Below are 25,516 nucleotides of genomic sequence, written 5' to 3' on the forward strand. Positions count from 1 at the left end.
GCAAGTGATTTATTTTAACAAGTAGTACTGTGCAAGTAATCTGACATAAGATTATAAATGTAATACTAAAATATCCCTCAATGTCATTTGCATTGCACATGCAATGTATAAATGCAGTGTAATATGCAATGCATTTACACTGAGGTCTACCATGACTTGTAATGGTCTTTTTTATGCTTTAATCATGATATGTGGGATTATTATGTACAGTATTAGTGATTGGAAAATGCACAGATTAACAAGAACCAGGATTTCTCTGAACTGAATCGAATGACTGTTGAGTTCTGTGTTATGGGTACCATAGTTCTTGTTGAGAGATTCACAGGAAAGTTTGCTTTGATAAATGGTCAATTTTCAGATACCCTCAATGAACTCTGATGACTTTTCGAATAGTCAATTGAAGCAATAAAATACTTAATATAGGTTTTATTGTATCAAGCTCTTACATAATTTATCTAAAAGAAAATAATTTCTCCCTTGATGTCAACCCCAAGGAGTGTCGCATATAAATTGTATCTGTAATAATTTTAAAAGCAATACTAAGACACACACTGTCTGTAGTATATGCAAATCAGATCAATAGATGCCTCCAAATAATGTATTTCCCATACTGTCTCAGTAATTGCACAGTAAATAACAATAAAACATTCAAATCCAATCAAAATGTGTTTGTTGTGATCTTAGTGCAGTGTCTGATAAAATTATGTGCTACAATGTATACAATAAGATACAAAATATATTCAAATTTATATTTTCCTTTACCACTCCCCTCCTCCTCCAAAAAAAAAATATATATATATATTTTTTGTCCTGGGAAGTCTCTAACATCTTTATACTGTATATTGTTTAACCTTCTGGGGTCTAAGGTGTTTTGGGGCCCCTTAGATGTTTTGAAATGCCCTGACATTTGTGTTTCAGTTGCTTATAAACATATTAATGGCAAAGTTGTCATTACACTCTATTTAGCACAAACAGGGCTACCATAATATGTGAGTAACATGTATGTACATGTTTGTATTTTTGAGAGAATATTGTTTATGCATGGTTATTGAACAAACTAAAACTTAAAGTATCTGAAATAAGGCCACAAAACACATACTAAATGTCCACAATACTTTTGACTAATGGATGTTGTCGCCTAGAGTTTTTGCTTCAAAATGATCTGAAAATCATCCTGCCTATCATATTAACACTGCACCTATAGATTTTCATTGCACGTTCAGCACACCTTACTCATGTTGTACATTTCATTGGAAACCAATGTAATATCTTGGGTATTGATTTTGACTTTATGTTGATGGAGCCTTTTAATAAATAGTACATTTTTGCCGACACTGTATTTCATGATGGGAAGTAGTTCTGCAATGACTAGAACTTGCATTGCAGTATATTAAATTCATCATTGAGAATTAACATAATGTCCATAATATTCAGAATTATGATATTATTACTCAAGTTTCTCTACAGTGATCATGTGGCTGTAGATAATACATGCACATGCTGGCTAATCTTAATTATATTCATGTATTATCTGAGGAATACATGATAATGTTAAACTCTTCCCTGTCTCTCTTGCAGAATGATTCCCTCCACGAGTTACGACTTCCTGGTGCGAGACCTCGTATCCGGACGAGAATATGACCTGTGTGTTCTGGCCGTGTACGACGATGGCATGACCTCGCTGACCGCCACGCGCCAGGTGGGCTGCGTCTCATTTGTCACGGAGACAGAGTACAGTCAGTGCCAGTCGCTTCGAAGCCATTTCCTGGGCGGCACCATGATCATCATCATCGGAGGAATCATCGTAGCCTCCGTCCTCGTTTTCATCATCATCCTTATGATCCGATATAAAGTCTATAGCCATCAGGGGGCAGATTCTGGAAAGGGAACCGCCATGACGAACGTACGTTTGCAAACAAATGGGGGTCAAGCGGCGGGGCAGGTCCCGCGCTCCAGTTCCAAAATCGTAGAGGGCCAGGAGGCCTCGGGAGTGGGTTTAGGGGGGGCCGCTGGGGCCACCGCTAGTTTAAAAGACTCCACTGCCATGGTGCTGGTCACAGACTCTGAGACAGCTCTGCAGATTTCAGAGATGACCTGTGAGGACATAGTCTCTCCCACACAAAGGCACCATCCCAGAACTTGTGTAGAGCTCAAGAGACGTCCTTCGATTTCCTCAAAAGAGGGTACAAGCACAATGGACACACAAGGAGGTAAGTCAAAGAAAATGTGGTTACACTTTACAAAAAGGTCATGACATGAGATATCAAATTTGCATTGATCTTTGATATATAAGAGGTATCATTAAAATATCCTGCAAGTTTCATAGCTTTAAGTTGGCATATATTTCCTTTTCCACAAGATGTAATATAAATCTATGGTGTCCCCAGAATGTGTCTGTGAAATTTCAGCTCAAAATACCCCCCAGATCATTTATTATAGCTTGTCAAATTTGCCCTTTTTTGGGTATGAGCAAAAATGCACCGTTTTTATGTGTCATTTTAAATGCAAATGAGCTGCTGCTCCCTGCCCCTGTTCAGAAGAGGGCCGATCCTTATACACAAACTCCGGATACTCAGATAATAACAAACACACGAATAATGACACTCTTCCAAATCTCAGAAATAGCCAGTAGCGGAGTGCAGCATTACAGAGAGGTATAGGAAGATATAGGCTTACTGTTTCTGGGGGATTTCCATTGAAAATAAGTTAACAGTACAGTTTGCATGTTTTGCTCGAACTTTTGCCATTGCGTTAGAACTGGCAAAACCAAACGGTGGCACTGCGGTTGCAAACGTGCAGTTTAAGGGGTAGTAATATTACAATGAACAAAATTATAAACACAACACTTTTGTTTTTGCTTAGCTGAACTCAAATATCTAAGACTTTTTTATGTACACATAAGGCCTATTTCTCTCAAATGTTGTTCACAAATCTGTCTAAATCTGTGTTAGTGAGCACTTCTCCTTTGCCGAGATAATCCATCCAACTCACAGTGCCTTAGGCTGGCCACCATAAAATGCACCGGGGACCAAATTATACCACTTAAACACGTACATTTTACATGATATTTCCCCTTTAAAACATGCTCCTTATTAAAAACAAAGCATTTATTTAATCAAGCTCCAAAAATGGCTCATTATAATCACTGGATACAGTATACAGATGTGTGTTAAGTTTCTGACATACTCCACGCACTTGAGTCTGTCAAGAACACGACAAAAGGAAAGGTGAAAGAGTGTTCACTTTGACAAAGTCTAGTTTTAACAGCTTGTGTGCAAGCTTGTTTGCAATGCATCTCTTTATGGACTTCAGAAGGATTCCATAGTCATGAACAAGTGAATGGTTTGTTTTAATTCCGTCCCAAATTGAGTTGGAGGATTATATGTTTATTCAGAGCTTCATTATTTCCATTCTTGCTTGTGTTTGGTTGTGAAATGTAGTTTTGTACACCAGACAGAGTTGTCAGTGATTGTATTAATATGTTGTGTACTGTGCAGACAAAAACAACTAAATGGTAACCCAGACAGTTGTGTAGTGTGAGTAGTACAGCGATCCAATGACTTGGAAAATCATGCAGTGTGTACACGGCATTAGTTAATACAGTTTTAGGTACCAGACAACAGCAAGCACACCAAAATCAAAGGCAAATCGTTTGATTTAAAATGATTAAGGTGGTTTCAGGTAATTGCACATTCATATGACCCTTTGACAGTGTGCTTTTAACAATGCCTTGGCACTTTACAGCTGCTCGTAATGCATATATATATATATATATATATATATATATATATATATATATATATATATATATATATATATATATATAGACTCCTGTAATTGCCAGGAATAGAGCTATTCACCTTATTCAATGGGCCACGTCCAGGTATTCCTTGAAGAGCTTTTCCTTTTGTGGAATTTGGAGTTATGGGTCCAATCAGGTAATTGCAGTTTCTAGATGAATGCTCATGGAATTCAAGAGGACCTCATCCTTAAATCGTTAAATCGATAAAGTCCATTAAGTCAAGAGCTGGTGATCCACAAGGCTGAACTTCCATGATTCTCCTGATCCCGTCAGTCACTCAGACACCTAATGACCACACATTAAATGCAATCATCAATCAACTAAGTTGGCACAGGATGTGACTTAAAATATATTATGTCTGAAGGAGCATAATGACTCAGACAGGCTCTTTAGGAATGGGGGGAAAAACATTTTTGCTTTTTTAGTAAATGGCCAGAAAAATTAGGCTTAACCTACATAATATTCACAGGCAACTTCAGTAGATAGTAGAATACTATATACTAGTGCATAATATGTACTGGTTCATTTAATATTAATTTTATATGTGGTTTCTGATTAGTTTCAACCCTGTTATCATATATATATATATATATATATATATATATATATATATAAGTCATAAGTATGGATAATATGTTTGACTAATTTTTCTTACAATAGCTTGAATAATAGGGTTGAATGTTTGAGCCTGGTGAATCAAATCTATAATTTGTATATATAAAACAATGAAAATTGTATTATTATTATTGCCTGACTTTTTTATTTAGAAAGAGTCCAAACAGTCACTTTTTGAGGATATTTTGTTTTCTGTAATAGGGAAAATCATGTAGTATTAGCTACACAGTATGTTTTTGGTAGTTAAAAAAAAATTGCTATTACTACAATGTGTGAATTGTATTATGAGCTGATTATTTCACATAACAATGTCATATGAATTTAATTACAAATGTACAAACAGGAATTTGATACTCATATTACTTGTCACGCTAATATGTTAATTTTATAATATATATTATATGTTAATGTGTTAATATTTCACCTAACATATCTATAAGTTTTCACAGCAAAACAATACAAACCATTGGACTCAAAAGCGCCAACATATACCTCACAGGATTGCATTTCTGAGTAGAAAATCCAAAAATGGCATCCCACCAACACTCGGTCAATAAACAACACGGAGTGATACAAAATGGCTTTGTGTATTGCATAATACATCAGAGGAAACCGTGTATGGAATAGTATGATGTATTTTACCTTCTGTTCTACATGTGCAACAAACAGTTTGCTGATTAGTTGAACAGCAAGAGTAGTGACAGATCTTGACATCTGAAAGACGTTTGCTTGTTGTAAATCAAAAGATTTCGTACCAGCAGAGAATTTGTTTTGGCACTGCATAAGAGTCAGGATTGTAGCTCTGTAGAATATTTGATCTTGATTGGTCAATTGCAGCTGTATATTTGACCCTTGTCCCTGTTCTATGAAAGCAGCTTTGCAGTCTCGTATCTCATCACTCATTTTAATTTTTCCCCTTGTGAATAGGATGTACACTTTAGCATAATTTTAAGAAGAGTTCTTATTACGGAAATAATACATTAAAAAAGTACAAACTCAATGTAATATTTTCTCTGACATTTCATTTCAATAAAGTCAAATAGTAGAAAGTAGTTTACACTTACATTAAATTAAATGATGTGAAATTAACCAACTTAAGTACATCTTTATATGTTATTTCATAATTACTATATTCTTGGAAATATGGTTCACGTGTACTTCCAAATGTACTGACGAAAATGTATGGTAAACTATGGTGTCATCTGTGTTGAAATTTGTATGTGAAGTAACATCGAATAACATACTAAGTTAAAATTATAATCATGTACTTTACATGTGCTTTATATGTTAGTCAAACTAGTCATAACAAGTATACTTATTTTTAACTCAAAAAAATATTAATAAAACAATTTAAACTGATAAATTAAAACGTTTAATTTGGCATTATTACAAATGACACCTTTTAAAAGTGTACTTAAAGGGATAGTTAACTCAAAAATGAAAATTCTGTCATCATTTTCTCACCCTCAAGTTGTTCCAAACCTGTATGAATTTCTTTCTTCGGTTGAACACATAAGAAACTATTTTGATGAACGTGTATAAACAAACAATTGATGGACCCCATTGACGTCCATGCAGTGCGTTCTCGAGACACCAGGCACTGTTTTATGCGGATGGGTGGCCGGAGCGCGTTAAGGGTTTTTCTGTTAGAACGGTGTCGTGTTAGCGGCCTCTAAGTTAATAAATAATGATCTTCGCAACGGAAGTGAATCAATCAAGACTAACTCTAGCTGGACAATAACTAGAGCTGTGGTAAAGCCTAAACAATCTGTTACGGTAATTTATATTAACACTGTAAAGCTGCTTCGAAACAATCCGATCTGTTAAAAGCGCTTTCTAAATGAAGGTGACTTGACTTGACTTCCACTGTATGGTGAAAAAAAAAAATACTATGGAAGTCAATGGGGACCAGAAACTGTCTGGTTACCAACATTCTTCAAAATATCTCCTTTTGTGTTCAGCAGAAGAAAGAAATACAGGTTTGGAACAACTAGAGCGTGAGTAAATGATGACAGAATTTGTATGTTTAGGTGAACTATTGAACCCTTTAAGAAACAGACATGAAAGTGAACTCTCTTTAAGCACACTTAAGTGGCATTTTATTTCATTAATACTATATAATAATAAAAAACATACTTTTAAGATTTGAAGGATACATTTATTATAATTAAATGCCACAATTTATTTATGTATTGCGTATAGCCAGATAAGTGGGATACAAATCAAATTTTGTATCGGTATTACTATGATATTTTGGTATCATATTTCAGGGTTTATTCTCCTTCCTGATCACCTTACCAGTGTTTATTTTGTTTTCACAATCAGCTGATTGCATATTATCCCTAATTTATCTATTCTGTGACACATTATATTGTAGTTTTGGTAGTAGAGAAGATCAGCTATACTACTGTAGCTCTTCTGCCACCACAGACTGGCTGTTGTCCTTCACCTTCATCGCATTGAGTGGTCTGAGAGAGGCACGAGAACGCTCTGTCCTGTCACTAGCACAGTCCTACCCATCCCTCACGGCTGTTTTTCTGTCTTCCCTAGACACCACAAACCCACAGGTCAATGACGAGAAGAGGGTTCAACGAGATTGGAGCGACTTTAAAATTTGATGACTCCTTCCGCTGTCCCGCAAGAGACAGCCATCATCCCTAAAGAGTAATGCCACCTTTCTTTTTTACTTCTTCTAAAGTCATCTGCTTTGCGGAATTTTATAAAGTTCATTTATTTTTGTTAATGGTCAAAACTTTGCTGTAAGAGACTGAAAACGAAGAAGTTATAAGACTCAGATACTGTCCTTTCCCATGACAAACTATTTTTTTTTTTTTTTACACGGGTTCTGGCATAGTTTCTGCAGTCCTGTCTGGTGCATATGACAGCTCTGTTTCATCTCTTTGTAGTGTGACAGATGCACTTGTTCTCTATTCGGGGTTTGTATTTCCAAAAAAAAATCTGCACTACCAGATGAGACATCTGCTCATCATTTGGGTTTTGAAACTGTTATGTTTATTGTTGCCCTCTCTCTATATCTCTCTCTCTCTCTGTTTTCAACCCACCCCAGAGCTCGCCAGGTCATCCGATTATGGGGAGAGGAATATGGGATAATTTGTCTGAACCCCTACTGGACTTTCTCCCTTGAGTGTTCACTTCTCACACTGTACTATCTGTACAAGGACTATCCAACCGTTTCCTACCGGGACATATTTGAGGACTCAATCCACTACTGCAACGAATGGAAACGGAGCACAATAATTGTTCTCCATTGCTGGCTTTTGGAACATATTGCCTTTTACATCCCCGCTGCCGGGACTGTCTATGTGTTTGCTGCCGACTTCAGTATACATTGTTTACTGGATGGTTTGGGTTCGAGAATAACACCTCAGTGGAAGGGGTGAGTATACACTTGCTCTTTTGGAAAGCGAATATTCACCTTAAATGTGTCTCTACCTGCTAATGCAAACTGAAACATTAGAAACATTTTCTTAAAGTTGAACGAGTCTAACATTTTACTTAGAATGTTTCATATCAAGATGCAATACATCGAAATCCAATAAGTTCTCATAATTGTTCTCACTGGTTTAACAACATTAAATGTTTTGTCAATAAAATTCTGTAGAATGTTATTCTCAATAATGCTTTTGTATTTGACATAGGGCTCATCTTACACAAACATAATAGAATTCAAAGTTATTGTAATTCTTCCAATTCCATCTAGTTTTGAATAAAACAAGTCAAAACAAGTAATACAACGTATAAAAATCCACTCTATATACCCATATATTTGTGTGTATGTGTACACATAAATACTGTATCTACAGTATAGATGCAATTCACACTTGTATGTGCATGTACACTAGTGTTATTACACATTCTATTATCTGTTTAAAATTATAAATAAATGTTATTAATAATTAAATATATTACTTAAATATAATAGCAAGGATCCTTTAAATTCAGGTTTGCCATCACAGGAATACATTTAAAAAATATTTTAAATAAAGATGCACAAAACGACTGGTCAGGGACCAGAATATGACAATTTTGCGCAGGATCGGTCCCGACGGGTGACCGGCCGGTCAGTCTCACGAGCCTTTTTTTCTCACGAGCCCAGTCTTTCCGAGCCTGTTTTGTTACCAGCAGCACAGGAAACAACATCAGCTTTGTAATCTTGCACTCTTCTATCTGTCGGCAAATTGACACACACCTGCCTCCTCTCATTTGCTCCAGTTGAATAGTGTTTGTATTGTGCATCATTTTAGTTTTCCCGCAGGTTTCGTGCTCAGACCAAAATTGCACGCACCACTGATCTATATAAGTGAAGCGAACAAGCCACCTCTCAGTCTAAGCAGCCTGCGAGTCGCAAGTACCAACAAGAGTGGATTACACACAAAATTATATCAAAATGCCCATCTTGGTCGGTGCCAATAGCCTCGTGGGCAGCACGGCGACATATAGCGCAGTTACGCTTTCGGGCATCCCGAGATCAAATCCGACTCATGGGCCTTTCCTGATCCCATGCCCCCCTCTCTCTCCAACTTTGCTTCCTGTTCACAAACTGTCCTGTCATAATAAAGGCAAAAAATGCCCATCTTGGCGAGTATTCAGTTAAACAGAATGGAATAGTTGAGAAAAATAACGGATGTTGTGTAACAGTGTATTGGATCTGTGCATAACCTCTTAAAGTGACAACAGTCTGATATTCCTGCTGCTGTCTGTCATGTTAATCAAAGAACAAAAGACAAAGAAAATCACTCTCTGCTCTTTACAAAATGTGTTGTATTACTTTAATTGTAAGCATTAATCTGTATTCAACGTTTACAATGAAGACTATCCAGTGTTATTTTATATTTGATTACTTTCTTACCTGAATAATAACCTACTGAGACCCACAAGAAAAGTGTAATCGGTGCATTTCTAATACTAAAATACAAAACTGTTCATTTAAATTGTAATAATATTTTACAGTATGAGCACAAGAGTCTAATATATACTATACTATACTATACTATACTATACTATACTATACTATACTACACTAATATTATATAGTAAAGTTTGGTCACTCAAAATAGATCAGAGTCAGTGATTAGGAAGCTCTCAGCTCTTGTGTTGACATTGCTGTATCTGTCCTGAGGTTATCAGTTAATGTCTTGCACCTCAGCTTCATGTATCAGAAGCTCTACCAAAACTCATGATCACTCATGTGGAAATATAATTAACTTGTTTGTGTTGCATAATCAGTACCTTTCATCTCCAAGTATCACCTCTGTCTGCAAACAAATGCCAACATAAGGCCATAGTAAATGCCAAGTATGTACATTTTCCCCATTTAAGACTAGACGTCAAGCAGAGGTTATAATTGAGCCATTCACAATTTACAATTTACATTAGGGTTAAGGTGACTTAACAGCATAGTTGTTGAACAGTGGATATGAGGATTGTATTCAAGCTCAGAAACAGCGCAACAGCCTCATGAATTATTTGATCATACTGGTATTTTTATTTTAGCTATTGCTAAAAATTCCCTCACCATTCATACTTGGTGACGTCAGAACAGAGGTTTGACAGAGCATGTCAAAAGAAATATACAGGATGCTGCACGCAAACCAAATGCACCAGGGAATGTTACTCAGACACTGGAAAATCTATTGAAATAGCACGTCAACAAAAAAAGCTGGTTTATAATTTCAGAAATAATTAAAAATAATCTGCAGTAACAATGAATTGAACATGGAATTTGGAAGTTATAGAAATAACTACTATTTTCTTGTAATGTTTGTCTTGTTTTCCAGTACAGATATCTAAAAATTCTTAAATCAAGAGAAATTTACATGAGAAGCAAAATTAGTTAAGATATTAAGGAAATAGGAGTATATATATGTGTGTGTGTGTGTGTGTGTGTGTGTGTGTGTGTGTGTGTGTGTGTGTGTGTGTGTGTGTGTGTGTGTGTGTGTGTGTGTGTGTGTGTGTGTGTGTGTGTGTGTGTGTGTGTTTGTGCGTGCGTGCGTGCGTGCGTGCGTGCGTGCGTGCGTGCGTGCGTGCGTGCGCGTGCGTGTGTGTGTGTGTGTGTGTGTGTGTACATATAAATATACATTTATATGTGTATTTTATATTGTACTTTTTGTTCTAATACTTAATGGTTCGATGCTGTATTGTTAGAGAATAAACAGAAAAAACACTTTATCTGTCAATTAAGTTGCAACTCTCTTGATGAAACATTGATTGAATTTGATGACACATGTGGCCTGGCTGTCTGTGACCTCAGAAAGGTGTTTGATGCCGATGTCATAACCAATCAGTGGGATTCTGTTTAAAAGTCTTCCTGATAAAGGACCTCACCTGACAAGGATAAATTGACAGGCCAACGATTGGCGCTTCACATGGCTATTGATCCCAAAATCAAAGCTTCTGCTTTCCATAACTTTGAGAAACGAGAGCAGTAAAAGTTCGAAATGCAAAGTTAAGATGGATTGAGATGTTTATTCCCCTGTTTCAATGCTTAAAGCTGTGAATCAAACCTAGCTGTCAGGTGTCGACTGAGATTTACCTCTGTGATACCATCTTGATTATGTAAGGAGGCTATTGACAAACTATCCACATATAACTCTTCGGGCATCTAACAACAATAGCTGAGAGAAAAATGAGCAATCATTTCTAACTGTGACATAAATTATAGACTTCTGTTTAAATGTTTGGGGGAAGATAGTTTTTTTTTTTTTTTAAAGAAAGTAATACTTTTACTCAGCAACAATGCATACAATGCATTACATTGATCACAAATGACAGTAAAGACATTTACATGTTACAAAACATAACATTTTAAATAAATGCTTTTCTATTCAAAGAATCCTGAAGAAAATGTATCACAACTTCCACAAAAATATCAAGCAGCACAACTTTTTTCAACATTGATAATAATAAATGTTACCTGAGTATCAGCATAATATAATGATGTCTGAATAATAGTGTGACACTGAAGACTGGAGTAATAATGCTAAAAAATATACATTTTCTTTGACTGAGCTTTTCTACCTTGTTATTTCAGACCTTGATCTCTCAGTGGTGCATCTAAGTTCATATATTTAAAAAAAAAAAGTTAGTCCAACTGAACTGCAATTACACAGTATTTTAGTTGTTGGCACCCCTTCGCCACACTTAGCATTTCATTTTGACTTGTCAAGCCTCATTTCTTTGCCAATTAAAAAATCATTACGTGACTAATCACTTTACCATGCCGATGACACAGCGATAAGCTCACTGAACACATTTTGCTGCCACAGACGCTTATGCAGGTTGTCTGTTTTGATTACTTATTTGCCATTTAATCATATACATGCCATTAAAACATAAATTACACTTACAAGAGCAGTTTTAAATATTGATATGTAATAATTAATTATATCGGGATCATAAATGCAATCTCACCTCTGGTTTAGACAGTTGGCTCATGGTAAAAACCTTGAAATGTCCTTTACCAATGTTGGATTGGATTGGAATTGGGAAAAGCATAGTTTCTACTGTTTTAATTAGCTGCTCTTGTGATTTGTTGTTGTTGTTTCTTGTGAACACGGTGTTGAAGGAGTTCACGGCGATGTTATCTGGCCTATGTCTGCTCACCCAGAGGGGATGTTTGCTGATACCTTAATTCTTTGTTCCACCTTCCACCTCTTTGAGATAAGTACTCCGCAATTAGTAATTACCACAACATTGTTAATCACATATTACAGCCGCGTTCCTCCAAATTAATGGCCCGGTTTTGTTGCTAATGTTTTGTTTCTTGGAGACCCTACAGCGTGCGTTTTCTAGCTAATTGAAATTAGGAATGAAACATATAAAGACTCACGTATTTGCCCTTTCCATGAGCCCAGATGCTCCCCTCATAGGGTCAGAGAAAACGCGAATTTACTCACTACTTAGATTAACCAAATGGATTTAAATGGTCGCCCACATTGACTTCTCCAAATGCATCTTGTTTAGTTCGGAGGTGGTCACACTGGATTTTAAGGTTGTAAAATCCTTTCCAAATATTGCAACAGCCAGGATATAATGCCCACATTTCATGGCTTGTGATTTGAAGAAATATATTTAAAAAATGTCTTATTTAATTTAATTTTACAAAGCACATATGGTTTGGAATATTAATGGATTATTCACAATGTTAATATGTTTGTAAATTCACATTCAAGTAATATTGCAACTCTTTCCTTGATTGAAGTTTTTGAAACATTTGAAAGTTTACAGGTGAGATTTCCCCTAATTTGAACTATTTCAGGATGGCATTTTGCCGCTATATTGTATAACCAGATAGATAAGTAAGTTATATAGTGTTAATATAACAAGTTACTTGGACAAAATCTGCTTTTGTTTTTACCTAAACGTATACTGATAACCACCATGATAACACAGATGACAAAATAGTAAGCGACACGATGAATCAGATAAATTATATAACGCATTCTCATCCTTTGGCGTCATATGTGACGCCATATGACAAAACGGCGAAATACTACTCACATGGCACCCTTTATCGTCAATATAACACGCACTGTGATGGGTAGGTTTAGGTGTGGGGTAGGGTCTGCGTCTCATATTCACGCTAAAGGATGCCAGTCAACTTTATGATGCCTTGGGTTCGCGTGTTATATTCACGCTAAAGGGTGCCATGTGCGTAGTATTTCGCCGTTTTGTCATATGGCGTCACATATGCCGCCAAAGGATGAGAACGGGCTCAATTATAACCAACACTCATATATAGACAGTGTCATACAAACAAAGACAAAAAAACATTATGGTTACACACGATACTAAAATAATAATGCAATAAACATTAACAGAAAATGTAACAGAACAAGGTGCATTACTGATAAATAAAATATAATGACAATATTAATATATAATCATTTGATGTGTCACGCAGGGACTTCTGGGAAAGTTATTTGACCATTTTTACCATAAACTATAAATATAATTCATAGTTTTTACTTCCAAAAAGTCATTATTTTATTTTTATTTTATTTTATTAATAGCACCTTACACAGACATGGGCAGTATTTCAATTAAATGTATTTTAAATACATATTTAATTACTTTAGTGTATTTTGTAATTTGTATTTTGCAGGTGTGGAAAAATTAAAATGTATTTTGTAACAAAATATTTTGAGGGAGTGTATTTAGAGTATTTCAAATACTTAAATACTTAAGAAAAATCACCATAGTAAATGATTTTGCCATATTTTCGGTCTGATGTTGGCAATGGCAATGTCCAGGTTAGATGCACGAAAATCACGTGACACCCTGTAGACCGGGCTCCCTCCAAGAAGTGAATGAGTTTTGAACTCTTAAAAATGTCATTAAGGTAAAGTGTTTTGTGATAAATATACAGTCTACACACACACATATTGCACACTGAACGGCATTATAGAGAAAATAATTGTGCCTTATGAGACCAATGCACTGTGTTGTCATTCATAAACGGACATCATAGGCCCTACCTATTATGAAACAGCGCGTCTGTCGTAACTCCACTGAAATCTCCATGCTAAGCAAGTAAAGCGTTCACAATATAATGTTCACCATCTGCAGTTTTTACACGTTTTTAAACGTATTACATGAGAAATATTGATATTGATTTTGTATAAAATAATCATCAATCCTATTGTTTTTCAGTAATTGCGCACGCAGCGCGATTCTACTATGGAAAAGGCACACGGGGTCAGGGCAGTTAGAGTCTTGTGTGTAAAACATACCCCCAAATATTATGATTAATATGATTAAGCATATATATTATGATTAAAATGGAATTTTGATTTTGTGACGAAAATTCTCGGTCTGTTATTTTTTACACAAAAATCGCTGCAAAAGATGCTTTCCAACAGGTTTTATCATAGTTTTTGTCCAACTCCATTGACTTGTGTTGGATGTTCTGTGAGGTACGGTATTACTCCGCTGACGGAAATGAGAATGGGGTTGTTTGTATTATTTCTGTAGTTATGCAGTCGCGGTATCGTAGGCTACGCTATCCAAACATTGGCAAAGGTGCATTATCGCCACCATCTGGGCTGGAGTGTCTAATATTCCAGCTCTCAACGGAAGAATGTCCGGTTGTGAGGCATTTGGAAAAATAGGTCCACAGTTTTACAACGAATGGTAAAACACCTGTTGGGAAGCATCTTTTTCAAGCGATTTTTATTTGAGCATATCAGTGAACACCTCAGACCACTCGGTGAGTTTCACCCTCGTCAGAGGGAGCTATTTCAGCCCCTGTAGAGGTTTAGTGAAATGCCCATACTTTTTTATTTTGGTTCTTCGCCATTTTGAATTTACACATTTCTCATATTTGTGTTATTGCTACTATTTGTGTTATTGACCTTCCAGTAATAAAAAAAAGACAAGATTATTGTGGGAGTATTTTTGTATTTTCAAAATACTAATTACTTGTATTTTATTTAAACACATTTTCACATCAGTATTTTGTATTTTATTTTGTTACATTTTATCAGCCAGTATTTGTATTTTGTAACAAAATCGTTTTTGATGTATTTGTGCCCACCTCTGACCTTACATAGGACAGATGGTTTGGAAAATTGATAGATTATTCAAAATATCAGTAAAATATCAGTCAAATTACATAATGCAACATTAAACAGTTTAGAATGTTTCTGCCATGTGAAAAGGTAACATTCAGTTCATCAATTAACAGGTTCCCTTTTGAGGGGGGCGTTCCCCAAAGTGTTGTAGTCGACGCAGTTTGAGTTCCCTCGAAAGGGAACCTGTTAATTGGTGAACCTCCTGAAGGAAGGAAACGGAGGGCGTAGTTGACGCCGACTGAAATGGGATCACGCCAGGGAGCCTATTGTCTTCGAGTATTATTGAACAAGCCAATACACATTGGCGTGCGAGATTTTGCATCCCACACTCCGCTCCGCGGCGCGGGTATAAATACGGAAGTAGATGCACGCACCATTTGCTTTTCGCTGAGGAGCCGAGCGTAACTCGGAGTACACATATAAACTCGGCGGAAAACCGGGCAGTACGACATATGGAATGTCACTGGGGTGGCTCCAGCCTAAAGAGGGGGGAGACAACACCGATTTACAGTGACGGCAGGAACTGCCATGGGAAAGACACGGGCTCACCATAGGGAGTCAAACCGTGGAAAAACACATAAGGGATCGCCGAAGGGATCACAACCTATGGGCCCAGCCTAGCACAGGTTCCACACTGCATACAAGTGGTAGGCCTAACACCGACGTTCCGCCACGTCTGATGTCGAAGGGGTGCGGAGGAACTCAACAGGGTTCGGATAAGGGAACTCACTGGAGCAGAATGGCGCACGTATCCAGTCCATTGGAGGGGAATGGCGCAGCAAGCCGACACTGAACACGGCTCACGGTGTTACTGGCTTCTATGAGAAGAGAGCACACGAGAAGAAACCGGTTCGACACGTAGGCTATAGAATCTGGCGAACGTATTAGGTGTCGCCCAGCCCGCAGCTCTACAGACATCTGCCAGAGAGGCACCCTGCGCCAACGCCCACGAGGCGGCAACACTCCTTGTGGAGTGAGCTTGCAGACCGGGGGGACAGGGTTCACCTTGAGGCTCATACGCCAAGGTGATGGCATCCACTATCCAGTGGGCCAACCTCTGCTTGGAGACAGCCTTTCCGTTCTACTGATCTCCATAACAGACGAAGAGCTGCTCTGAGGTCCTAAAGCTTTGCGTTCTGTCCACGTACAAGCTCAGGGCGCAAACGGGACAGAGCTTGCAGGTTCAATACCTGGTCCCGAAAGGAAGTGGTAGGAACCTTGGGCACATACACAGGCCGGGGTCTCAGGATAACGTGAGAGTTAGCCGGCCCGAATTCCAGGCACGATTCGGTGACCGAAAATCCGTGCAGATCCCCTACCCTCCTGATGGAGACCAGAGCAAGCAGGAGAACTGCAAAGGCTCAAAGGGTGATCTCTGCAGTGCGGTTAGCACCAGAGATAAGTCCCAAGAGGTTATAGAGGGGGGGGGGAGGGGGGGCGAATTCAATCTCCTCGCTCCCCTGAGGAACCTGACGATCAGAATATGCTTCCCGAGGGACTTCCTGTCCACTGCATCGTGATGTGCGGCAATAGCGGCGACGTACACTTTGAGGGTGAAGGGGGACAGCCTGCGCTCCAACCCCTCTTGCAGGAAAGAAAGCACGGAAATGAACGAACATCTTCAGGGGTCCTCTCGCACACCACTCAATGAACAAGTTCCACTTCAGGGAGTAGGCAAGCCTCGTGGAGGGGGCCATCGCTGAAGTGATGGTATCTACGACTGACTGCGATAGATTACCTAGAAAATCCGCTACCCGTCTGGACGCGGGTGCCATAAGGTGCCCCGTCCCTGAGAGAGGAGGTCCTCCCTCAGAGGAATGAGCCAGGGAGGAGCTGTCGAGAGGAGAAAAAGTTTGGGGAACCAGGTACGGTTGGGCCAATAAGGGGCAACTAGCAAAACCTGCTCCCCTCCTCCCTGACTTTGCACAGTAGTTGTGCAATAAGGCTCACTGGGGGAAACGCATACTTGCGGAGGCCCCGGGGCCAGCTGTGGGCAAGTGCATCCGTGCCGAGGATCCCCTCGGTGAGGGCATAAAACAACTGGCAATGGGTCGAGTCCGGGGAGGCAAACAGATCTATATGTGCGGCCCTGAAGTGGTCCCATATCAGCTGGACCGCCTGGAGATGGAGCCATTCTCCTGAGGCCACAATCTGTCGTGAGAGCTCGGCGGCGGCACGACTGAGCAGGCCAGGGATGTGAACGGCACGAAGCGACCTCAGATACTTCTGACTCCATAGGAGGAGGTGGCGGGCGAGTTGCGACATGCGATGGGAATGTAGACCACCCTGGCGGTTGATGTACGCAATGGTCGCTGTGTTGTCCGTACGGACCATTACATGCCTGCCGAGCAGCGTCGTCTTGAGGCGTCTCAAAGCAAGGAGTACTGCTAACAACTCGAGGCAATTGATGTGCCAATGCAGGTGGGACCTCGTCCAAGTGCCAGCTACTGCATGCCCGTTGTACGTGGCCCCCCAGCCGGTGTTGGAGGCGTCTATGGATACCACAGCGTGTCTGGACACTTGTACTAGGGACACTCCGGCCCGGAGAAACAAAGGGTCTGACCACGGGCTGAGGGATTGGCGCCAGGCCGGGGTGATTCTTACACGGAACGTGCCGCTCTGCCACGCCCACCTCGGGACTCGGTCGTGAAGCCTGTGCTGAAGTGGTCTCATATGAAGCAAACCGAGCGGCGTAACTGCGGCTGCAGCTGCCATATGCCCCAAGGAGCCGAACCTTGTCCGCATCCGCCATCTCAACCAGGCTGAGCCAATGATGGCGTTTCTGGACTACTAGGGTGGACATCGCTAGACCGACCTCACATGCTCCTACACCTGTACCCCGGAGGGCGAGGTCCACAGCAGTGCGGAGCTCACTCATGAGCGCCCGGTCTAGACTACTCTCCTGCATGTCTCTGAGTGTCTTGGCCTGGTAGACCTGCAACAACGCCAAGGCATGCAAAGCTTTGTAAGCTCCGACCGCCAATCCTGACGTGAACTCACAGGCCTGCGAGGGGAAACGAGGATCCCCACTCCAGGATACAGGGGCCGCTGGACATAAAGCTGTCGCAACGGACCGCTCCACTGGAGGGATAGCCTCATAACCTTTCACCGCTCCCTCAACAAGGGTAGCGAGGGAGGAAGAACCACTCAAGTCGTTTCCAGCAGTAAAAGGAGCCTTCCAGGACCGAGTAAGCTCAACATGCACTTCGGGAAAGAAAGTCACTGGGGCGGCGGGCTGAGAACCAGCACGGCCTGCCCCGAGATACCAATCATCCAACCGAGACTGAGCAGGACACCATGGAGGGTTCCAGTCGAGCCCGACAGCCTCGGCGGCCCGTTTCAGCATAGCTGATAATTCTGGATCTGGATCTGGCTGAGGCAACGTTGCACTCCCGGAGGGAGACAACGCAGCCGAGTCATCATCTCCAGAATTCAGCTCACCCTCCGATGCTGCAATCGACGTCCTGCCCTCCAGGGGAGCCCCGAGTGAAACCGCCGATCCACCCATTACAGATGGATCAGCAGATAACACCAGGGGCTCCAATGGTTGCAGTGGAAGGGAGAAGTGAGGAGCCCACAGGGAATGGTTACCGGGCGGGACATCCAACACTATCCTCCGGTCACCCATCCCACACGGCACCCGAGGGTGGGGCATGGTAATGGGGACTCTCCGCGAACGAAGGCGAGTCTCGCCCTCAACACTGCGACAGTCATGTTCCCACAGTGAAAACATGAACCGTCCACAAAAGCTGCCTCAGCGTGCTGTAAGCCCAAACACGTGATACAACAATTGTGACCATCAGAGGGAGACAGGGAATGACCGCATCCAGAAATGCACGGGCGGAATGACATCTTGAAAAAGACGCAAACGCACCTGTGTTGCTCTTTTAGGAAGTGAAAAAACTCTCACCAGTGCCGGAGCACACAGGGGAATGTCCGTGGCAACACTGATGGAGCCTGTGTCAGTGAAGCACTCACCTTCTCGCCCTCAACCGACCGCCATACAAACAAATACAAACAGAAAATTTGGTTTGAGTGCTTGAAAGCTCGCGATCACCGCTGCACTCGCGCTGTAACACCGACACCAGGAGAGACTTCCCAAAGAAGCGCCGACACACTCGCTCGTTGAATAACAACACTCTTCAGACCCAGACATGAAGCTCGGCTCCGAAGCGAAAGGTAAATGGTGCGTGCATCTCCTTCCGTATTTATACCCGCGCCGCAGGGCGGAGTGTGAGATGCAAAATCTCGCACACCAATGTGTATTGGCTCGTTCAATAATAGTCAAAGACAATGGGCTCCCTGGTGTGATCCCATTTCAGTCGGCGTCGACTACGTCCGACGTTATCAACTGAAAGGGAACTGTGTGTTACCTTTTATGTCGAGCCTCTGAAGCATGAATGAAACTAAGCCAATCTTGATTGGTGTTGCATAATGATGTAACGTGTGACGGGATACACGGAAGGTACAAAGGGACGCCGGCACACAACCGTGTCAGCTTTCTGTCCTTCAGCAAGCGCTTTCTGTCATGTGTGTCTTATTTGATGTTGTCTGTCAGTACACAAGCATATGTAGTCAGAGCTACAAGCGGTGTTTGTATCCCTGCCCTCGTTATATCACGGGTGGTGACACACACCAATTGTGCACTGTTTGGGAGCGCAGCAAGTGCAGGCAGTTCTTGAGGGGGCTGCTTGCGCAGATTACAAAGCATTACCAATCCGAGTGTTGCGCTTCCGCCTGGCTATCTTTGATGATGATAGCCAGTCTCGCGAACCCCGTGGTGCGGATCCCGCGTCCGTTGAGGTGGCGCGGCACGGCACGGCGGCGCTCATCATGGGGCTCGCAAATTAATCTGACAGGGGATCCTGAGACTGCTGAGGTACTTTCTAAGGATTCCTCTGCCAGTTCTGATGTTCTCCCTCCTTGTGCGGAAGCCCGCCCAGCGTCTTCTTCCTCATGAGTGGAGAACCTGATGCTTGAGCTGTCTGTTTCCTAGGAAGTGGATGTGCTCAGCATCGATGGCAGGGATTATGGAGAAGATTCGCCACTCCATTTCGCCGCATATGAGGACCTGGTGGAGGTTGTATCTCGTGCCGTGGCCCATCTTAATATCAGTTGGCCACGTGAAAGGCAGGAAGCGGTCACAAAAAGCAAGTTGGACGAGTGCTTTCTGCAGCACAGAGAGCAGCCTTATCACCAGGGTTTGCCGTTCTTTCCCGATTTACACAAGGAGTTGTGTAAATTGTGGAACAAACCACATTCATCTCGTGTGTCCAACCCCCCAGTATTAGATTACAGCAATATTGTGGGGACGATAGAGCGGCTATAGGATGATGCCTCGGGTGGAAGAGCCTGTGGCCACCTATCTGTCCCCTGATGCTGATTCATCACTAAAGACCCCGGTGATGCCCACCAAACCCTGCCGTGATACATCTTTGGTGGGCAGGGCTTATATGGCTGCAGGTCGGGCTGGTGCCAGTCTGCACACAGAGGTTAAACAATATCTTCCTCGCCGCTCAAAATTGAAGAACTCTGCACCCAGTGGGTGGTTTCAGTGCTGGAGTTTCTCCAGATTTGTTGAGATTGCTTCTCAGCTGGTCTTACCCCGTCCACACTCAAGCTGTACGTGTCTGCCATTGCGGCTTTCCACAGTCCTCTGGGTGATGGGCCTCTGGGGAGACATCAGCTGATCGTACATTTCTTCCGTGGGGCTTGGAGGATGAGACCTCATACCAGGGTTCCCACATGGGACCTGGCAGTGGTTCTCAAAAGGCTGGTCGAGGCCCCCTTCGAACCTCTGGAGTTGGCTGAGGCCAAGAATCTTTCCCTCAAGGTAGCTTTTTTTACTAGCCATTACATCTCTGAGGAGAGTAGGAGACATTCAAGCGCTCTCGATATAGGCTATCTTGCATCCCAGGCCGGGCTATGTGCCTAAAGTGCCTTCTAATTTGGCACGGCCTACGGTTCTGCAGGCTTTTCATCCTCCACCTCACATGACGGCAGATGAAGAGAGACTTAATTTACTCTGTCAGAGCTCTCAAGGTATATATTCAGAGGTCCTCTTCATGGAGGAAGTCAGACCAGTTGCTGGTGTGTTTCGGGTCGCCCAAGAAGGGGCTTCCAACATATAAACAGACCATCAGCAACTGGATCATTCAGGCAATATCTATGGATTATCAGGTGCGCAGTTTGCCTTCACCTTTGGCCGTGAGGGCTCATTCAACCAGAGGCATGCGTCCTTCAGAGCGGGGTCCTCTCAGGGGCGATGCAGCTGGATGGGCCGCCCAACACACTTTTATTAGATTTTATAGTCTGGACATCCCTTCTATACTCCTGGCACTCTAGTGCCCTCGTCCTAAGTGTGCCTGTGTGCAGCTAAACACTGGGACAGGCAGGGCTCGTTGTGGCATAGTGGGTACTCGTTCCCCAAAGTGCCATAGTCCACGTAGTTCGAGTTTCCTTGAAAGGGAACGTCTCGGGTTACGACTGTAACCCCTGTTCCCTGAGAAGGGAACGAGACACTGCCTCCCTTCGCCACGCCTTCCCGTGCATGGGAGCGCTTGCTTCATCACAGAAGCTGATGCTGTTGTGTGCCGGCGTCCCTTTGTAGCTTCCGTTTATGCCGTCACACTTTACGTCATGACGCAACACCAATCAAGCAGTGTCTCGTTCCCTTCTCAGGGAACAGTGGTTACAGTTGTAACCCGAGACGTTTTTACTGTAGCATTTTTTTTAGTAAAAAAATAAATAAATACATTGTTTAAAAGATAAACATTCTATGCATATATACCTATTCTTCCATACACATATTTTCAAGTGTATGCGTCGATAAAATAGGTTAGCGTTTAAGTGATTTGATTTGAAATGGAGTTTACTTATCTCTCTCTTTTGAAAAGTGATGTGGCTGTCATTCCCCTGTGTGTCATTTGCATGACAGACTGTTGTTTTATTAAAGAGCTTCTGTGATTTATGCCCAGCTGTCATTCACTGTTTGCCCCTGGGTTTGCACAAAATCCATTGAAAGACTCCTTTATTTGATATCTAATGGTCAGGCTGGATTTAATTGCAGAATCAATAGTGCTGACGAGAAACAAGGTGTGCCGATATAACTCATAATGAAAGCTTTAATGGCTGCCAAAACCAAGTAATAAGATTCTCCCAGTACTGAATGCAGTCCTCGTTTTCTGATGAAAAAGAATGGACGTGTTTACGCTAAAGTTTTAATCTACGAGTTTAGTATAGTTCTTCATCAATTCAATTTAAGCATGGATTAGTCTTGAAACAGTCCTCTCAATTGGCTGATTAAAAGAAATTGCACCGCCAACAGAAAAAAAAAAAAAAATACTTTTAAATGTGTACTTTTGTTCACATACAAAAAAAAAGTATTTTCATAAACCGTTCAAAAGTTTGTGGTAGGTCTTTTTTTTTTTAAAGAAGTCCACCAAACTGCATTTATTAGATAAAAAATACACTAAAAACTGTAATTTTGTGAAAGATTACCACACCGTAAAATAGTTGCCTTCTATTACTCCATCCAGTCTTCAGTCACATAATCTTTCAGAAATCATTCTAATATGCTGATTTGCTGCTCAAGAAACATTCATCACTATTATCAATGTTGAAAACAGTTATGCTGTTAATTTTTTATTGTATTTTATTTTTATTTTTGTGTGTGGAAACAGGATTCTTTGATGAAAAGAACAGCATTTAATTTAATTGAAACTTTTGTAAAATTATAAATGTATTTACTGTCTTTTTTTGATTAATTTGATGCATCCTTGCTGAACAATAAAAATAAATAAAACATTTTTTACAGACCCAAAACTTTTGAACAATAGAGCATATTAGAATACACTGTTGTTGACATATATTTAAAAAAATAGGAGACACTTTGCAGGGCAATCGAAAGATATTAACAAATCTAGACTTAATTGCAGGGAATTATAAATAGATTTCAGGGCAAGCATTTGAAGAGCTGAGGGATCAAGCTTTTATGACACAATGGGATTGTAGTTTGAAGTTTATCTTCTTTCTTATATTCTAAATAGTCTCTTCACCGGAACAACCGGCATATCTTTTCTCTTTGTATAAACTCCCATATATCTTAAGTAGTCTGTTTACGTCGTCACACTCCAAACTGAAAACGTTCATTTTTCACCTAACAAGATTAAACACCGGACCGCATGGCTTTTTCGGGGTAGTTGAGAGAAGAAAACGGCTGAGATTAAAAACAAGCAGGAACAGAAACTTCACCTAATATGGAAATGCCCGGAGCTGTTGATCTTAGCAGTGCTTGGATGTTTTTGGTTGTGTGTTCGGTCTTCTATCACATCTATGCCGCGAGGCTCCAGACAGATCCATCTCGGAGGCCACATGTGGTGTGAAACATCCAGAATCTGTCTCAGAGCTGAGCACGCTTGGCTGGAACATATGGCCGCTCTAGAGGCCAAATTCATGCCGATGAATTTTCTTTTGTCAGGGCCAAGCTAAAAATAAATCTCTTGTGACATGCTTAGATCAATATTGATGGACGTTCATTTAGGTTTTGATATACGACTGATTGTGGTGTTTGCTGAAACAGTGCATGGATGGAGGTCCTTGTCCAGGTGTTGAGCTGTTAAAGGTGGTGTCGGCGAATATATTATCTGAAAGAAGCAGAAAAGGCATGGGGTCGAGTCACTGGCAGAGATTTTATCTAATCCCGGCTGCTTTCATAGTCTCTCTAGCTTTCCAGAGCTTGGCGGCACCGTTTGCTGCTCCTGCCAACAAATTAACATTTATATAATCTGTTCTCCCATCCAAAGGGTCCAGAAGCCCAAAGAGGAGACCACCATCATAGATTTGAGAGAATGCCAGCACTGCTGTTGATTCCTTTTGTTCCTTTATGCATATAAAATCAATATAATTTTAGATGTCAATCACCACTTATGAAAGCCAATTTTACCCGCTCCCTCTGGTCTTTGAAGACTTCAGACTATGAAGTTAAGCTTAGTCGACAGCATTTGTGGCATAATGTTGGTCATAGGTGGTTGACTATGCCCTTTCATTTTTAGCGTGTGTGTTTATGTATGGTTTGCATGAAATTTGAAGTAAAAAGTGACAGTGTTACAGTAATCCACCATGAATTTATGGAATAAAGATTCAAATACACAGTCATACAGGAATATATATATATATATATATACATATACATATACATACACACATACATATTGTATATATTGGTGTTTTATTATATATAGCCAATTATAATGTCTCAGATTTCAAATAAATGCTGTTTTTTCATCAAAGAATCACGTTTCCACAAAAATATTAAGATTCATTTATAATAATAATAAATGTTTCTTGAGCACCAAATCAGCATTTTTAGAATGATTTTTTTTTAAGGATCCTGGAGTAAATGGTTACTGCAGTAATGTATTGAAATGAAAACAGTTATTTTAAATTGTAGTAATATTTCTGTTATTATTGTTTTTACTGTGTTATTGATCAATTTAATGTTTGGTGAGCGTGATATACTTCTTTCATTTAAAACCTTTCATGTCATTTAATACTTCACATTAAATAATACCCCAAACTTTTGAAAGGCAACAGACAGACAGACAGATTTCCCTATATTTTTCCATACAAATAAATTCACTTGGGTAATCATCGTGCCACAAATGCTGTCAATAGAGCTTCAATTGTATCGAACTGGATCATTCTTGTAAATTGTATGTAAGCTGACCTGCGAGCAGCCCCACGATGACTAGGCAAGGGCTGCAGTCTTTTCTTATCTCTTCAGATGCTTCACACCTTCTGCCAAGGGCTCTGATCTTGTTTCTCTCTCTTGTTTCCTCTAGATATTCATCATCATCCTCCCATTCAATCATGCAAACTGCAGCAGTGAGAGGAATCTCAGATGAACAAAGTAAACAGCATGTCTGTGCTTCCTGCACTTTCATCAATTTGCCCTTCTCCTCCTCCTCCTCCTCCTCCTCCTCCTCCGGATTTACAGTGTCATCCATGACCCTCCTGCCCAGTGAGAACTGAAACTCAAAGGACTCAACAAACAGACGGTGACAACAGTCTCAAATGGGAGCACAAGTATACATGTTAATTTGAGTTGTTTGGTCACTTTTTATTTTGCCATTTTCTTTTGTAACTGTACATAAATCAATTTAAGATCTTATAGTTTTGTACATGTAATTTTTATGGTGTGTGATTTTTTTTTTTTTATAAAATAAAAGACTAGATCAATTCTAATGGTCTCATTTTAACGTGTGACATTCCTTTCAGGAATATTCTTGTCTATGGATTCACACTCCTAAATGTTCATTTCCTCTTCCCTTTATAAACAATAAAGTTGCAGGCAGTACAATTCAGTCAGGACCACTATCGTCAAATACGATTGACAATTAGCATACATTTTGGAATGGCGGTATGGTTCCGTTCTGGGCGAGAACTCCCTGCATCCATGCACCCTAGCATGGATAATACCAGGGAGAGCAGCCATTAGGGTAAACAG

The 25,516-nt window shown here is 40.6% G+C and overlaps 1 protein-coding gene across 1 annotated transcript in view; it reads left to right on the forward strand.

The window, feature by feature from the left end:
* The window catches only part of LOC143716398 (leucine-rich repeat and fibronectin type III domain-containing protein 1-like protein), a 137,969-nt gene extending 112,715 nt beyond the window's left edge, over positions 1-25,254 (forward strand). The window contains exons 4-7 of the mRNA XM_077208932.1: positions 1,579-2,210; positions 6,968-7,081; positions 7,485-7,814; positions 24,852-25,254. Of these exons, the coding sequence (XP_077065047.1) occupies positions 1,579-2,210; positions 6,968-7,035 (700 nt within the window). The 3' untranslated portion in view covers positions 7,036-7,081; positions 7,485-7,814; positions 24,852-25,254. The remainder of the gene's footprint in view (positions 1-1,578; positions 2,211-6,967; positions 7,082-7,484; positions 7,815-24,851) is intronic.
* The last annotated feature ends 262 nt before the right edge of the window (positions 25,255-25,516 follow it).

The sequence above is a fragment of the Siphateles boraxobius genome, unplaced genomic scaffold (genome assembly GCF_051911475.1).
Source record: "Siphateles boraxobius isolate OS27281-9 unplaced genomic scaffold, OSU_SipBor_1 6, whole genome shotgun sequence".
Lineage (NCBI taxonomy): Eukaryota > Metazoa > Chordata > Actinopteri > Cypriniformes > Leuciscidae > Siphateles > Siphateles boraxobius.